This window comes from Photinus pyralis, unplaced genomic scaffold (genome assembly GCF_008802855.1).
Source record: "Photinus pyralis isolate 1611_PpyrPB1 unplaced genomic scaffold, Ppyr1.3 Ppyr1.4_LG7, whole genome shotgun sequence".
NCBI lineage: Eukaryota > Metazoa > Arthropoda > Insecta > Coleoptera > Lampyridae > Photinus > Photinus pyralis.
In genome coordinates, this window is record NW_022170738.1 from 30,482,391 (window position 1) to 30,498,147 (window position 15,757).

General features: G+C 37.4%; 2 protein-coding genes across 2 annotated transcripts; both read left to right on the top strand.

Annotated features, from left to right (window-relative positions):
• Nucleotides 1-408: 408 nt before the first annotated feature.
• LOC116177281 (calreticulin-like) lies at nucleotides 409-2,840 on the top strand. The gene is made up of 3 exons (XM_031496214.1): nucleotides 409-1,433; nucleotides 1,488-2,602; nucleotides 2,655-2,840. Exons 1-3 carry the CDS (start codon nucleotides 1,346-1,348, stop codon nucleotides 2,676-2,678), a joined length of 1,227 nt encoding a protein of 408 aa, XP_031352074.1. The 5' UTR covers nucleotides 409-1,345; the 3' UTR covers nucleotides 2,679-2,840.
• An 847-nt stretch (nucleotides 2,841-3,687) lies between these two features.
• LOC116175425 (vesicle-fusing ATPase 1-like) lies at nucleotides 3,688-14,998 on the top strand. The gene is made up of 15 exons (XM_031493543.1): nucleotides 3,688-3,843; nucleotides 3,894-3,982; nucleotides 4,029-4,253; nucleotides 4,304-4,449; nucleotides 4,497-4,635; nucleotides 4,683-4,825; nucleotides 8,011-8,210; nucleotides 8,260-8,425; nucleotides 8,473-8,642; nucleotides 12,564-12,752; nucleotides 12,804-12,936; nucleotides 12,985-13,142; nucleotides 13,192-13,376; nucleotides 13,423-13,581; nucleotides 13,635-14,998. Exons 1-15 carry the CDS (start codon nucleotides 3,841-3,843, stop codon nucleotides 13,765-13,767), a joined length of 2,238 nt encoding a protein of 745 aa, XP_031349403.1. The 5' UTR covers nucleotides 3,688-3,840; the 3' UTR covers nucleotides 13,768-14,998.
• The last annotated feature ends 759 nt before the right edge of the window (nucleotides 14,999-15,757 follow it).

Genomic DNA, 15,757 nt, shown 5'->3' on the forward strand with positions numbered 1-15,757 from the left:
TTGTAAACGCGCACAGCTCCTGCGTGGCGGAATTTTGTTTTTTGTCCTAGGGGTGAAATTAACGACCTTTTGCGAGGCGCGCGCGCGCGTCTTCGAGAAGTAGTCAACTTCGGGCGCCTTTTACCTTCCGTTGCGAACTCACGCGGTTCAACGTTTCGTAAATCTCGAATCGCTGTCTCTCGTGTCGCCAATAGAAGCGAATTGCGGGTGAACGGGACGTCGGAAGTGGCTACCGTCAAAGGGAATGTGGTAGCCCCCGACACGATTTTAACTTTAAAAGCGAATTGCGGGTGCACGCGGAAAGTGGGAAACGGTTAGTGAATGTAGTAGCCTTCGACAAGATCTGTTATTGATGGTTGAGTCGAAAGTGGCTAATAGAATACTGATCTGCCACACAAAAATGCGCTGAAGTCCCTTCGATCTCACACGAGGACTTTGATAATTTTTTCAAACCAAGTCCATTCTGGTGAGCCTCCTTCTCCTTAGTGGCAAACATTTTGAAATGACGTGTGGGACACGTGATACTTTTTAGGGCATGATTGTTCCCAAGTTCATTTGAAATGGTCAATGGTGCAGAGAAAAGGACAAGGATTGCATTGTAGGTGAGAAATGGCAGAGTATACAAAACATCATATACCTAACGGATATGTTTGTGCTCCTCTCATTGAGTGACAAATTTGTAACAGAAATTACAAATGTTTTACACTATTGACCAAAACATATTTTAGGTAAGTGGATAAATTTCGACCGTTATAATACACAGGGAGTAATATGTATCTACTTTGCCGAAACCGGAAAGACACAAATGGGAAAGTTTAAAATTTTGTTTTTCTCTTGTGACCTATAATCACATATTATACCTGGCACAAGCAATCTATTTTAAGTTTCCTGTTAGCATTTAAAAATGTTGGTTATCGTTTAATCGTAATTTAAAGTAAACATTCTGAATGTGAACAAACAAGTAGGTAGATAAGTGCCTACTTACAGCGATCCAATAAAAAATCACTTCGTAGGTATTTGTTTTAAAATACTTACATTTATATGAATTATTCCCGCCACTATATGCTAAGCCAATCAAAAATTGCCATATGTACACCGAATGTCCTAAGAATACTGATTATGCGATCTGATGTAGGTACCTGCTTAAAAGTTGCATAAATAACAATTGAGGTAAAGTGTTTTGTAGATATATGCGAGCCAATGAAATTGTTCCATTTGGCAGGGGTAGAAGTAATGCCAAACATCAAGTGGTGGCGTTATCCTGGTTTTACATGTGTATAGGACATATAAATACTGAGAGAACGTCTCTGTGCTGTATTGTCCCGATAGTGCCTAGTGTGTAAAAATGAGGCGGTATTTTCTAATAAGCGCGGTCTTATGTTTATTACACGTTTGTTCGGCTAAAGTGTATTTTGAAGAGAAATTTTTGGATGGTAAGATTGTAAAGAGCTTGGAATAACTGAGTTTTAACGCAAATTATAATTTAGATTCATGGGAAAAAAATTGGATATACAGCGAACATCCAGACAAGGAGTTTGGCAAATTTATACTGTCAGCAGGGAAAGTGTATGTAGATGAAAAGCTAAATAAGGGTTTGAAAACATCAGAGGATGCAAAATTCTATGCACTTAGTAGAAAGTTTAAAGCATTCAAGGTAGAAGGTAAAGACTTAGTTATTCAATTATCCGTAAAGCATGAACAAAATATCGATTGCGGTGGAGGATACTTGAAGGTATTTGACTGCAATCTTAATCAAAAGGACATGCATGGTGAATCTCCATACCTTCTCATGTTTGGTCCAGACATTTGCGGAGGCAGTAAGAAGGTGCACGCAATTATAAATTATGACAACAAAAATAATTTAATTAAAAAAGAAATCGAATGTAAAAGTGATGTTCTCACACACTTCTACACGTGGGTTATTAAACCTGATAACACATATGAAGTACTAATCGATGGAGAGAAGGTGGAAAGCGGGGAACTGGAAGAGGATTGGGAACTCATCCCTCCAAAGAAAATTAAAGATCCCGCTGTGTCGAAACCCGAAGATTGGGTCGACGAGGCCCAGATACCCGATCCCAATGACACAAAACCGGAAGACTGGGATCAACCAGCGGACATCGTCGACATGAAGGCAACGAAACCGGACGATTGGGATGACGAAATGGACGGCGAATGGGAACGTCCGATAATCGCTAACCCGGATTACAAAGGCGAATGGTCTCCTAAGCAAATTGACAACCCTGACTACAAAGGTGAGTGGGTGCATCCCGAAATCGACAATCCGGAATACGCACCCAACCCCAATCTGTATAAAAGAGGGGAAATCTGTGCCGTCGGTTTGGACTTGTGGCAGGTGAAGTCGGGAACGATTTTCGATGACATTTTAATAACTGACGATCTGGAATACGCGAAAGCGGCAATGTCGCTTTTGAAGGAATTAAATGAGAAAGAGACGGAGGTGAAAGAAGCGGAAGAGAAGGCCGCAGCGGAAAAGGCGGAGGCAGAGAAAGAGGCCGCGGAGAAAGAGGCTGCGGAGACAGAAGCGGCAGAGAAAGGCGAGGGAGGCGACGCAGAAGCATCCCCTGCACCCGCAGAACAGGTACTGTTACTTGGTGATCGTGTGGATTGTTAAATAATTTTTGCTATTTTAGGAACCCGAACGCGATGAATTATAGACGCCAGTGAAAAGTTTCAAGTGGGGCTGATGTGTTTTTTCGTACTTTACGTTGTTGTTGACTGATATGTTTAGGACCTAGGTATTGGTACGAAAGTGTATTAGTATTTCATACTGAAAAGTTAGTCTTAAGGTCATTTTTTAAAATACATTCTACAAATTATCTGTTCCTTTATTTTTTTACCTAGAGAGAATTTCGTATCTTAAACCTTGACATAGTTTGTACAAACGTTTCGTCATACCTTTGCCTCTTCATAACGCTGAGGAGTGACAAAAAAATTACATCATGTATATGTACATTTTTTTGGTTTTTAAGTGATATTTGTATGTGGGCGGTTTTCTGTCAAATGTGAATTACAACGAAAGGCTTCGAGCTCCACATCTGAATGGAATACCTACTCCATACAGGACCAACTTTTACAATTGGTGTGTAAATAATCACAACATATATCTATTTTTATCTTTCCCTGATCCTTATTTAAACTCTCCAACCTTTGAATGTGTCCCAAAAAGTTATCTTACATTTTATTAAAAAAGTATTCTGCATGACTTGCAGATCCATAATGAAGCACATTTAAAATAACAAAAGGAATGTCATGACTGTACAAGTCTGTGAACGGTAAAGAGACTATAATACACCAGTGGTTGTTTATCATGTCCACGCCTTCATAGAAAAGGAATAATTGCATGATGCGTTGATTTGTAAAAAAGTGAGAAACAGAAAACTTAAGACGTGATGATGATATGGACCTTAAGTGCATTACAAAGCCATACAAATCTGATTTATCGGAGTTTTTGTTGTCACAAAATAGAATTTGACTTATAGTACACTTTATACGTTTTCTAATTGTCTAAAGAGGAAAGCTTGGAAGTGTGGATACCCATTACTTTTGATTATGGCAAAGGCATTGTTTGAACAATGGCAAAGGCCATTACAGTCTTTCGCAAACACCCTGTAACGTGTAAATCGAATTGCAATGTTGCCGATGTGAAAAGACACTGACAGTTGTAGGATGCGCAAGATTTAAAAAGTAAGGTTAAGTTTCTAATTTATGTATACTTTGTACTGAAGGCTGCAATTGTATTGATTTTCGCATAGTTCAAGGATTTCTGCATTGCAGTTGTATGTGTGTGTAAATTCCACGTGTAATAAATCAACAGAAATGGTTGATTCAACAGCTGAGTTGACATAACATTAATACTGTTGCATTTTCAGTCATTCAAAGCGACCAAATGTCCCACAGATGAATTGTCATTAACGAATTGTGCTATTATAAATGCCAACGACTTTCCTCCTGACGTAAAGTAAGGCTTATTGTAATTGGGGCGATACTACTCGCAAGTTTCGCAGGTACATTGATGTGAACACGGGAGGAGGTCAGCACTTTGTGTTCTCCGTGAAATCTCATCCTAGTATACCGAGCAAGAATGTCGGTTTCAGTTTGCCACAAAGAAAATGGGCTGTCTTATCTCTTAACCAAGACATTGATGTTAAACCACACTACTTCAGCCCTTCCGGCAGTACAGATTGCCTTTGCACCATTATACTCGAAGCAGACTTTATGCAGAAAAAAACGTATGTAGAGAAATAAATTGGTTGATCTTGCATGCGCTTATCATTTTTAGCACTACACAAGAGCAGTATGACACCGATGAGATGGCTCGCGAATTTTTGTACACATTCGCCGCTCAAGCTTTCACTGTTGGCCAGCAATTCGCATTTGCATTTAAAGACAAACGGTTACTACTCTTGGTCGTTAAAGATTTAGAAGGTGATTCTGTGCCCCTTTCAATTCAAAATGTTGACTTTGACTTTTAGCTGTCGATCTAAATGCTTTGAAACAAGGCAGAGATGCGAAACCTCGCAAAACCAAGATGGGACGTCTCCTCCCCGATACTGTCGTTCAGTTTGAGAAAGCCGAGAGCTCTTCCTTGAATTTAGTCGGAAAATCTAAAGGGTGGGTTATTTTCTGTTGGCAATAAGTCCTGATCTTTCATTCTTTAGAAAGCAACCTCGCCAGTCAATCATCAATCCTGATTGGGATTTTCAGAAAATGGGAATCGGTGGCTTGGATAAAGAGTTCAATGCGATATTTAGACGAGCATTCGCCTCCAGAGTCTTTCCACCGGAAATTGTCGAACAATTAGGTACCATGCGAAACTAGTGTAAAGAATAGAACAGTGGGAGAACCTCTACATACGTTTGGCAAAGCAAAGTATGGTGATACATATAAATTTAGTCAATTTTACGTTTCTTTTCAAAAACTTCAAAATACAATGTGTTCGATATAAGGGGGACACCTCAATATCTCTTTTATTTGAAGAGATACGAAAAATTTGTCAAATATAATTTGATATGTGACATTACAATCTGCCCGATCGCATATTGAAACTTTCAGTTTAATCGGAAATCGATGGAACTTTTATTTTTCAAATGCAATGCCTATGGTTTTTTAAGATGTTTGAAAAGTGCAATTAATTTGCTGTACCCTTAGACAAAGTGCACATTAACTGTACTGACTGAGGAAAATGCATAAAATTCATTCCTTGCAAGAGTTAATGCTGTTGGACGTTTTCCAAACGAAATTAATGATCAATAGCAATTTTGACATCTGTTGGTGTGGTGGGTGGAAGATTGTGGGTTTATTAACTCCCATATTTAAAATTAATTGTCAAGGCATATTAAGGGACCCTTACGGCTACAAACCAAAAATATTTTCAACAAAATTACAATTTTTATTCAGGGTGATTTATATCAAAGTTGCATTTTTTAAAATGGAACCCCCTGCATATTATTTCGATTCCTTGGTCAATTTTAGTGTGACTATGTAGTACACATGATATTTAAAATGAGTCGTTTAGCATCAATTCGTCATTTTTTCAAAAAGTAGATGTCCAGTAAAAATTGAATATCCCAGTTATCATTAAACTGAGAAGGCCGTGACTCCGCAGTATTACTAATCATGAAATGTACTAACATACGCCAAATGGCTAAAAACTTCTAACTATATAAGCATGTCGGTATGTATCGCTTGCCTATTTTTTGTAATTCGACAATTTCTAATAATTCACTGTTTTTCGATTTTGCTTCTCAGTAATCAATAGGCCATTAAAAAGTATAAACAGCAATTCAAATAATAAAATATTTACCCCCAACAAAAAAAAACAAAAACTCTTGTTTTTCATAGCCCATTTTGAAAGATAAAATAATGAATTTCACATTTAAACCAATGTGTAAACTTAAATAAATCAATTTGAATAGTAAGCCATGTTGGAAAATATTAAAACAAAATAAAATGAAATAACATCTGTCAGTTTAGTTAATTGGCATTTACAATTCTGTTATTGATTGTTGATTAGTTAAGTTAATTTGTTAGAAAAATGCAATTTGAATAACATATTTTAAATTGTGCTCTTTACTATGAATTTTTAAATACTCATTTTTTACTTTTACAAAATGTTCTGGTGCACATCGTGGTTTCAGCCGATGGTGCCCTACATCATTTTGCTATAAACATTAAGGAATGGCTGAATCAATTTTTGAGTTTTTGTTTTTTTTATTTGAAGTAAATTTGTTATAATTTCAATTGTTTATAATTTTTTAACGGCCTACTAATTACTGAGAGGCTTTGAAAATAGAGCTAGGCTCTAAAGCAACAAAATTTAAAAATTCGGAATGCGTTTAGGAACAAGGTGGTCATTCATTTTAGTTGTTACCTCATTTTTTCAAAGGGTTGACAATGTATGTAGGTATAGTTATTATCTTGTCCGTCCGTCTGTTCAACCTCCTACAGCTGTTTACCCTTAAGTTTTGCACAATGGTCAAATTGTATACAGTTAGGTTTATTACATGCTAACTAGATACATAGGTTCTTATGGACCTATCACCGTCGTTTTGTTCGCAAACGCCGTTTATTAATGTTTTACCATATAGAATTTTTTTTGCTTGATTTGTGACGTTAGAAAAAAAATAAGTTTAATGGTGCCACTGGCTCTACTCAGTTCCTGGGGGTGGCGGGGTCGTGGATACAAATATTTACAATTTCATTTAAATTTATTACATAATTTTTGGGCGCCAATCTGTCTTTAACTCACATGCCAACCGACAGATAAATCGACACGTATTATTGATTATAAAGTTAACCTAACACTTAATTGATTTATATCACAAAGTTACGATTGATGGTGGTTAGAATTATGCTGTACTAATGGTGAATAAAATGAGGTGAATGATGGTTAATTGGGTGATAACTCAGGTACAAACAATTATGAACAGGGCGTTCTTTCTTATCTGTTTGTCGGTTTTCCGGAAAGGAATTGTGTACAGCCGAGCTGGCGGAGCAGGCTCTTGATTAAATTTGGAGGTCGCTGAATGCTGACAAAGATGCTGATTAGTTCAATATCGAAAGGACTCGGTATTCACTCTCCGTGCTTCGGATTTACTTCAAATCTATCTACATTCTATCTTCTATGCACATTGGGGTAAAGAAAACCCTAAAAATTACGCAGTATAGGAATGGACACGAACGCCCTTCTTTTACTTACTATAGATGGAAAACGGCTCGCGTTAACTTGGTCCGTTGTTAAATTTTTGGACGGCCAATTACAACAATTATTATTTCTTCTAATGCAATTCTCGGGCCCCAGTCGATTGGCAATTTCTCTTAAACGCCTTTCTTTAATCTCCGCTACAAACACACTCTCTCACACTTTTCTCTTCTCCCTTTCCTTTTTGCTTAACGCAACCGCCTGTTTCCCAATCTACTTTCTCCCTCCAATTTTCCGCGCGCACGCCGATTTTAGACGTTACAGATTGTTGTGAGAATGTTGTGTCGTTGGAAAAATCTACAAAGCGAAAAGAGATTTGATTGGGCTCAGAAATGCACCAATATATATCGATACTCTCTTTTTTGGTCAATCACATCATATAGGTTGGTAAAAATGCTTAGCATTTTAAGACTTCGCTAGCGTAAGGTTATTTGGCACAAATTTTCTGAAAATGGGTGTATTTTACGTTTATATCCTCATTTTGGGGAAAAATCTATATTAGGTGCAATACGTTTTTGTGTACTTTCACCTTGTTTGCTTTTATTAGAGGAACCTACCATAAAAATTAGTTGGCCTACCATTTCAATCGTTTAACAGAAGGGAATGAAACTTCAGGAGCAAAATTAAGAAAAAAAAATTGATAGAATGTGTTACAATCCCCTCCCCTTTCTTGTCAAATCCTGAACCACGAAATCTGATATATCTTATTTTCTCCGTAAGTTCGTCTCCCTATTCTATTCTTTACGCAATGCTAGAGTGTAGGTAATAGGTGTTGTTTTTTTAAGGTTGTAAGCATGTTAAGGGTATATTACTGTATGGACCGCCAGGAACAGGTAAAACATTAATGGCGCGTCAAATAGGGAAAATGTTAAATGCGCGTGAGCCGAAGATTGTTAACGGCCCACAAATCTTGGACAAATATGTTGGCGAATCTGAAGCGAATATAAGACGGTTATTCGCTGATGCCGAGGAGGAAGAAAAACGGGTAGGTTTTTCAGATTGAAACTAGGATTTGAGTAACAACGTTTTATTAGGCGGGCCCCAATAGTGGTTTACATATTATTATCTTTGATGAAATTGATGCGATCTGTAAACAAAGAGGGTCAGTAGCTGGTAATACTGGCGTGCATGATACGGTCGTCAATCAGTTGCTAGCCAAAATTGATGGAGTTGAACAACTTAATAATATTTTAGTAATCGGTGAGTTTTTACTAGAACTTGTCGATGTACTGTAAATTTTCTCGCAGGCATGACAAATCGAAAAGATATGATTGATGAGGCGTTAATAAGACCTGGTCGATTGGAAGTACAAATGGAAATTAGCTTACCCAGTGAAGATGGTAGATTTCAGATCCTAAATATTCATACTGCACGAATGAAGCAGTTTAAAAAGATTGATCCTGATGTTGACAATAGGGTAGGTATCACTTAGAGAAGCGTTTATAACATGGCATTGGAACAGAGTCAAATGTGTCATAGTAGTATTGGAAATTTCGAATAAAGTTTTAGTATATAAACGTAATCACAGGAAAATCCTGGAAATTATTTTTAGTTTCAAATTATTACTGGTAGGGGGTGAAACGAATGTAATGAGTGATACCATAAAACACAAAACAAATTGGGAAAAATGTTATTTGGCTTTATTTTATAAACTAAAAGAAAGAGTAGGGGTAGATGTGACCATCCACAGACTATTGCTTTATACAGACTGCAACTTCGACAAATAATAGTCTTTATTGGTTCTTAAGAATGTGTAACGGTTTTTAAGAACTTTTAAAGAGGCTTGAGCTAATTCCAAGGTTACTGGCGTGACCTTGGACTAAGCCAGGTTGGGCATGGGGTCATTGACCTCTGATGATCTTGAAAATGGAATATTACATAGCAAATAATTGTAGATCGTTGTACTTTGTCGCTTAGAGGAGATGCTAGTCTATTCATAAGGGGAGCACGACCAGTTAGCACTTAGGCACACCAAAGGACCATTGTGCTTCCCCCGTTCTTTCGCAACTATCTCAATAAAGTATAGGACCCTGTTTAGCCTAACTTGCTTCACCCTCCCTAGTTCCAGATAACTGTCTATAATCAAGGCATCACAGTGACAGAGCACATGCTCAGTAGTTTCATCTGCCTTGCCACAGAATCTGCACATGGGTCTTCTACAAGTCCAATGTCGCACGGGTGATAGTTGACTATCCAGTGCTCCGTAAGAACATTGGTGATCTTCTTAATCTGGTGTCTATTCAGTTTTAGAAGCTTAGAAGGCCCAGTTTTACCAAGGGGCGCTGTTGATAAGGCCCTGGACTGTCAAGAGTGCAGTTGCTTGTGGCTACTGAGCCTAGAATTGACTGGTTACCCAGTCCTTAATCCTGTCCCTGAAAACAGAGGGAGCAATTCCTAAGGTAGGCTCCATGGGATCTAGAGTTTCCTCCCAGATTCGCCCGTGCCTAAGGCTGTTGCCTTGATCTGTCCACTAGTCCCAGAAGTTTCCCATGATCAAAGTTGGCTTGGTTTTCATGACTCTCAGACAGTCTGTCTGTCTGTGCCTTTCCTAGCTGCTTCTTGTAGGTTGCCCTGCGCATGGCAGACCACCATACAAGTGTATCATACAGTATTATTGGCCTTATCCCTACAGTGTAAAGCCAATATACCAGTCGAGGGTTCAGGTCGCATGTATAACCAAAAGCCCTTCTATACATTCCATAGATAGGCAGTGGTTTTTTCATAAATCTCTAAAGGTTTTCAAGTTAGTGGAAGCCGAGGTCGACGGTCTTCCAGAGGGTTTGAAAGCATATAATGGGATTTGATCTTGAATAGCTGCACTGTTAAAAGGTTTTATGTAGCTTTAAAAGAGTTTAAGTTTAAAGGTTTTTCAACCATTTTTTAAGACCTTTAAGCTACTACAGGGGACTTTGAAAATTTTTAGGCCTATCAAAGTTTCAATGGTTTATGAGAATTTTGCAGAACCTTTAAGTGAGCAATTCAGAACTCTTGTTGAATGACCTTGAGAATGTAATTTGAAACCACAACAATGAAGTCATTGGCCTTGGATCACTTCCAACATTAATTTCACGCCACAAAAAAAGGGTGCATTTACCTTGGATGAAAATGTAATTTGATACCACAAACAGATGGGTTTATTGGCTTTGGATGACCTCAAAAATGTAATTCGACATCACAGAAATGCAGTCATTGACCTTGGACGCCCTTGAATGAACACAAACATGGTGCTAATGACCTTGGCTGAAATCCCAACAAATTAAAAACTATAAATACGGCTTGCTCTTTGAGCTTAACCACAACCTACTTTCGAAGGTCACCGCGCACGTGGCACACGAATTTCACCTTGAGCTAATTTCCAAAGTTACTGGCGTGACCTTGGACTGGGCCAGGTTGGGCATGGGGTCATTGACCTCTGATGATCTGGTAAATGGAATATTCAGGGTTCGCAAATGGTCTCCTTTTTTCAATGCTGGTCTCCAAAAGTCTCTATTTTTCGTATTCGGTCTCTATAAAGTCTCTAAATTTTGCATGTTAAAAAAGTATAATTCATAATTGATAAACCGCAGAAATTTGACTGTACATTTTTAGCGCATTTTGTAAGAATTTAAAAAAAGAAAGGAATTAATTTCTACCAACCACAGCCCTCCTCCTTGACCTATTCCCTTATACCTCAAGAACGGATTGTCTTAAGAGAAATATATCCATTGGTGATGTAAAAAAAAAAGCTATTTGGGTAAAAAAATGCGCTTTATCCGCACAAGAATTGTGCACAATTTATACTTGTTTAGATATATTGCCGTTTATGTATCTCATCTATTACAAAATAAATATCTTTTGCTTAATTTTGTATGGAAATTGGTTCTCGAAGGTCTCTAAATGGTCTCTATTTTTAAATATGTTAATAGAGACCAAGTCTCTATTTTTTGGCTAAAATCAGTTGCGGACTCTGAATATTACATTGCAAATAATTGTAAATCGTTGTACTTTGAGAACCCTAGCAAATGAAACTGAACTTGACCATTGACCTTGAAAATGAATTTTTGAACATGATCCATCGTTCCTCCAAATGGAGTTGAGTGATATCAAATATTAAGAAAATCGGATCTCAAAGCCTTCCTCATTATTATCGAGTTTATTATTGTACTATTAAAAGTTTTAATAGCACAACAATAAATGTATGGGAAAGACTTTGAGATCTGATTTTCTTAATCCTTGAAAATGAAATAAGAATGACAAGAATCAGGTCACTGAACTTTTTGAAATAGTTGACATTACAAAAAGGGGTTATTGATCTCCAATGACCTTGAAAGCAGAGCCCCTTGAACTTCACCTTGACCTACAAGCTTATACACTTTGTCCTTTGGGCTTTACCGCAATCTACTTTCCAAGGTCACCGTCCACGCGGCACGCGACTCACTTCAACTTACTTTTTAAGGTCACCACCCACGTGACACGCGACTTTCACCCTGACCTCATTTCCAAGGTCACCACCACGTGGCACTGCAATTTGACTTACGTTCCAAAGTCACCACCAGGTGGGGAGTGACCTTGAATTGGTCTAGGGTCGGCCTTATATGCCTACTGTCCCAAATACTTACATACATGCATGGTAATGCAGTTAGTTTCATACTTATTATGTGTTATTTTGGGAAGTTTGGAGAGATAGCTCCCAAACGAAGTATTTTGAGCCACTTTGTTTATTTGAAACAATTTTTATTTTGTTTATACATATAAGTCTTTCAAGGACCAAACAGCAGCAAGTCTTAATTCTGGAAATAAATTGTTTTCGTTGATATTTGATCTCTGCTATAATTGAAAATGATGCTGCAAACAAAACTTCTGTATAACTGCATTCTTTTGCTTGAATTGATTATATTATTGTAATTACATAGGTACGTAAAATCGATCTAAATAAATTATGTTTATACATAAGGTTTCACAATGTATACAATTTTAAAAATCTAGTAACAGAAATTAAGTTTTTTGACGTGCTGAAACAACTCCCATGTATGAAAGCCAATAAATTATTAGTATTATGGGCGGTGTTTCTTGTCAGAACTCAGGTCTAGCCTGGTTAACTAATTGCACGGATTAAAATCAAGTAACGATTAGTGTTTGTCTGTACGTTATTATTATTATTATTATTACTAAATGTAAGAGGATGGATTGGGGAGGAAACAGCCTCATGGGAATTTCTCTGGTATCTCGCATACCTAGTTGATAGATGGTCAGGAGAACCACTAATTGAAGTTTGTGCCACTTTTGTATTTGTATGAAACATATGTGTTTGTAATAGCATGGTAAGGGGAATTTACAAGACTACAAATTACTTTTTTAGGAACTTTCCACTTTAACTAAAAATTTTTCGGGCGCCGAACTCGAGGGCTTGGTGCGAGCAGCACAGTCGACTGCCATGAATCGTCTAATAAAGGCAGCTTCGAAAGTCGAAGTAGATCCGGAAGCTATGGAGAAACTGCTAGTGTGCAGAGGTGATTTTCTTCACGCCCTGGACAATGATATTAAACCGGTGAGTTGCGCTTATTCTGTTTAACGAAACAAGGAATACGCGTTTTTTTAGGCATTTGGAAGTGCCTTGGAAATTTTAGATCAATTCTTATTGCGGGGCATATTTAATTGGGGCCCTCCTGTTACGTCACTTCTTGAAGACGGACGGTTGTTTATACAGCAAGCACGTTCCTCAGAAAGTTCAGGTAGGTATCCGCCATTTTGTAAATTTTCTACAAGCAGTCTTATTGCAGGTTTAGTATCAGTACTACTCGAAGGTCCTCCAAATTCGGGAAAGACGGCTCTCGCCGCTCAGTTAGCCAAAGATTCCGATTTTCCGTTCATTAAAGTATGCTCACCCGAAGAAATGGTCGGATTTACGGAGACTGCCAAATGTTTACACATTCGAAAGGTATAACCTTTAAATTTCCGTTAACGAGTGATCTGTATGGGCGTTTCAGGTCTTCGACGACGCGTATCGCTCTACGCTTAGCTGCATTTTAGTGGACAATATCGAGAGATTACTCGATTATGGACCTATCGGTCCTAGATACTCAAACCTAACGTTACAAGCCTTACTTGTGCTACTCAAGAAACAGCCGCCGCCGGGTAAAAAACTTCTAGTTTTGTGTACGAGTAGTCGAAGGTAAGGCTATTTCCTCACTGCCTATGCTATACAATCATTCTCTTAGGCAAGTTTTAGAAGATATGGAAATGCTTTCGGCGTTCACAGCAGTTTTACATGTACCGAACTTATCGAAATCTGAACATTTGCTAGCGATGCTTGAAGAGTCTGAAGTTTTTTCTAAGCAGGAAATGCATCAGTTAGCACGGCAGGTTCAAGGGAAACGGTATGTCTCATTGTATTCTCTCTCGTTTGCCTTATATTTGTCGTGTCTTCCAGAGTGTTTATTGGTATTAGGAAATTATTGGCGTTAATCGACATGGCTAGGCAAACCGAAGAAGGACATCGTGTTATTAAACTTGTCACCAAGTTAGAAGAAGATGGCGCGTTGGATTTAGGAGATGCTTGTTAAAATATTTATTATTGCGATTTAGGTATATCATAGCAATATTCATAAGGGGAGTCAATATAAACTTGTGTAGCACAACTAGTAAATGAATCATGGCTATTTATTAATATTGAGTGCAAATTTCTGCAAGTATTCTAAACGATTCTGTAAGTGTGCTCAGTGTATCTACCCTATCTGTACTTTTCATTATGTGGAGTATTTTTTCAAATAGCATTTTTGCTTCCATGGGGTTACATAGACCCTTTTTTATGTAAACTTGTTTCTGTTAAAATCGCTAGAAGGATTTTTTTGTATTTGGTCAGTTTCTTTGAATGGTTTTTGTAATCCCTAAGTTCTCTTCAATTTCTTCGCAAGTAAACCAAGAATATAAAATGTTTCGTCGAGGAACTGAGCCTCTAAAAGTCCTAAAGTATGCTTCTCTTCTGTAAGTTTTTTTACTCTTTGAAAATGAGAAGAAATTTAGTTCCATCTTCATAATGCGTTACAGTTGCACAAAAAGAATGAAAAAAGACACTCAAATTTTGGAACTTTTGAGGGCCAACCTCTCAAGTGAAATATTTTCGGCCCTTGGTTTATGTGGAAAAAATTGTGGTCTTCTGTAGTACTTCTTTTTTTTTAATACTTGATCGAGCTCAATTGTATTTGCACCAGTGAGTTTTTCATTTGATCCCAGCGTGTGATAGTGAGTGTGTTTAAAATTAGAAAAAGCTAATTGTTGTCACTAGTTAAGTTGTCTACTAGACAGTCATGGCTTGAGAAACCACATCGAAAAGAAAATAGTGCAATTCTAGTGTAAAACATTCCTCTGAGCATACCTCTTGCTAAACTTGTTAGTGTGATTAGAATGAAGAAACCACAAAAATAGATTAGAGTGGATCTTTACCCATTTGCAGTCTGGCTTTGTAGATTCCACGGTTTAAGTATACATTCTTTATCGTTTATGACAAGACTTGATTCGTGTGACTTACACTTCCTACTATTTGACAGTATTGCTCTACATTTCTTAGCACCATTCAACATGGAAGATCATATTCGATTTCATATTATTACTCATTGTATATATAAATAGAAATTGTTATAATTTGTGTATATTTTTAATATTGTTTGTTATAATATTTAAATGGTATATTGTATTTTGTGATTTTATAAATGTTTAGATATTCCGTTGTGTTCCTATTTTACCTAGAAAATTAGTGACCATGTTGTTGAATTATAAAATAAATATTTAAATTCATCATTTGCGCATGTATCGGAGATGCCAATGTAGGTGACTTATTAATATGAAATTATGCCTTGCATTCCTTGCACAACAATTATGTTTAAATTTAACTACTGAAACTCATAGACTCCTCATTTGGTAGTTTAAGTTAAATCATTGACTTGTGCGTCCTATTTATATTTTGTTTATTTTTTTAGTATTTGTCATAATGTCAATCTAATTCAGTTTTAGTTAAATGACTGTTAACAAATTTTTTCTCATTTGTTGTAGGCTAACCATTATTGAACGGAACGCTTCTCTGTACAGTTTTGAACCGCATGTCAAAAAAGTTTATAATTTAATTGGACTCTCGCAAACAGGTATGCATATTATCAGAAAATAATTTTGACCATATTTAATCAACCTCAGATCTTCCCTAAGTTAATGAGGAAATATTTGTATAATAATCAATTAATAAGAAACTGAGGGTGGTGCTACATACAGTGTGTCCTCCAATTGTTTGGTCATTTCTTGTAAACCGAAATTTTTGGTAGACGTAGGCAGCTCAAAAAACACCCTACAGTAACAAATCCAATAAGTCAAGATACTAAGGCAAAACGCAAACTGATATGCCACCACGCGAAAGGGGCCATCACAGACAGAGCAGGGTACCGCCCGCCAGCGTTCTGCTCGAAAAAGTGCTCCAAGTGGCCGCTTGGTGCTCGATACTCGGGCGTTTACTTAAAGTGCTCGGCGCTCGGGCGTTTTTTCTGCCCACGAGCGGTTTTTCCTCTC

What these genes read in the sequence shown, in the direction of transcription:
- LOC116177281 (XM_031496214.1), top strand. Translation starts at nt 1,346, where the DNA reads ATGAGGCGGTATTTTCTAATAAGCGCGGTCTTATGTTTATTACACGTT. An exon ending in TGAAGAGAAATTTTTGGATG is followed by an intron (nt 1,434 to 1,487) that starts GTAAGATTGTAA and finishes ATTATAATTTAG; the next exon opens with ATTCATGGGAAAAAAATTGG. An exon ending in CCCCTGCACCCGCAGAACAG is followed by an intron (nt 2,603 to 2,654) that starts GTACTGTTACTT and finishes TTGCTATTTTAG; the next exon opens with GAACCCGAACGCGATGAATT.
- LOC116175425 (XM_031493543.1), top strand. An exon ending in TTAGTCGGAAAATCTAAAGG is followed by an intron (nt 4,636 to 4,682) that starts GTGGGTTATTTT and finishes TTCATTCTTTAG; the next exon opens with AAAGCAACCTCGCCAGTCAA. An exon ending in AATGTTTACACATTCGAAAG is followed by an intron (nt 13,143 to 13,191) that starts GTATAACCTTTA and finishes TGGGCGTTTCAG; the next exon opens with GTCTTCGACGACGCGTATCG.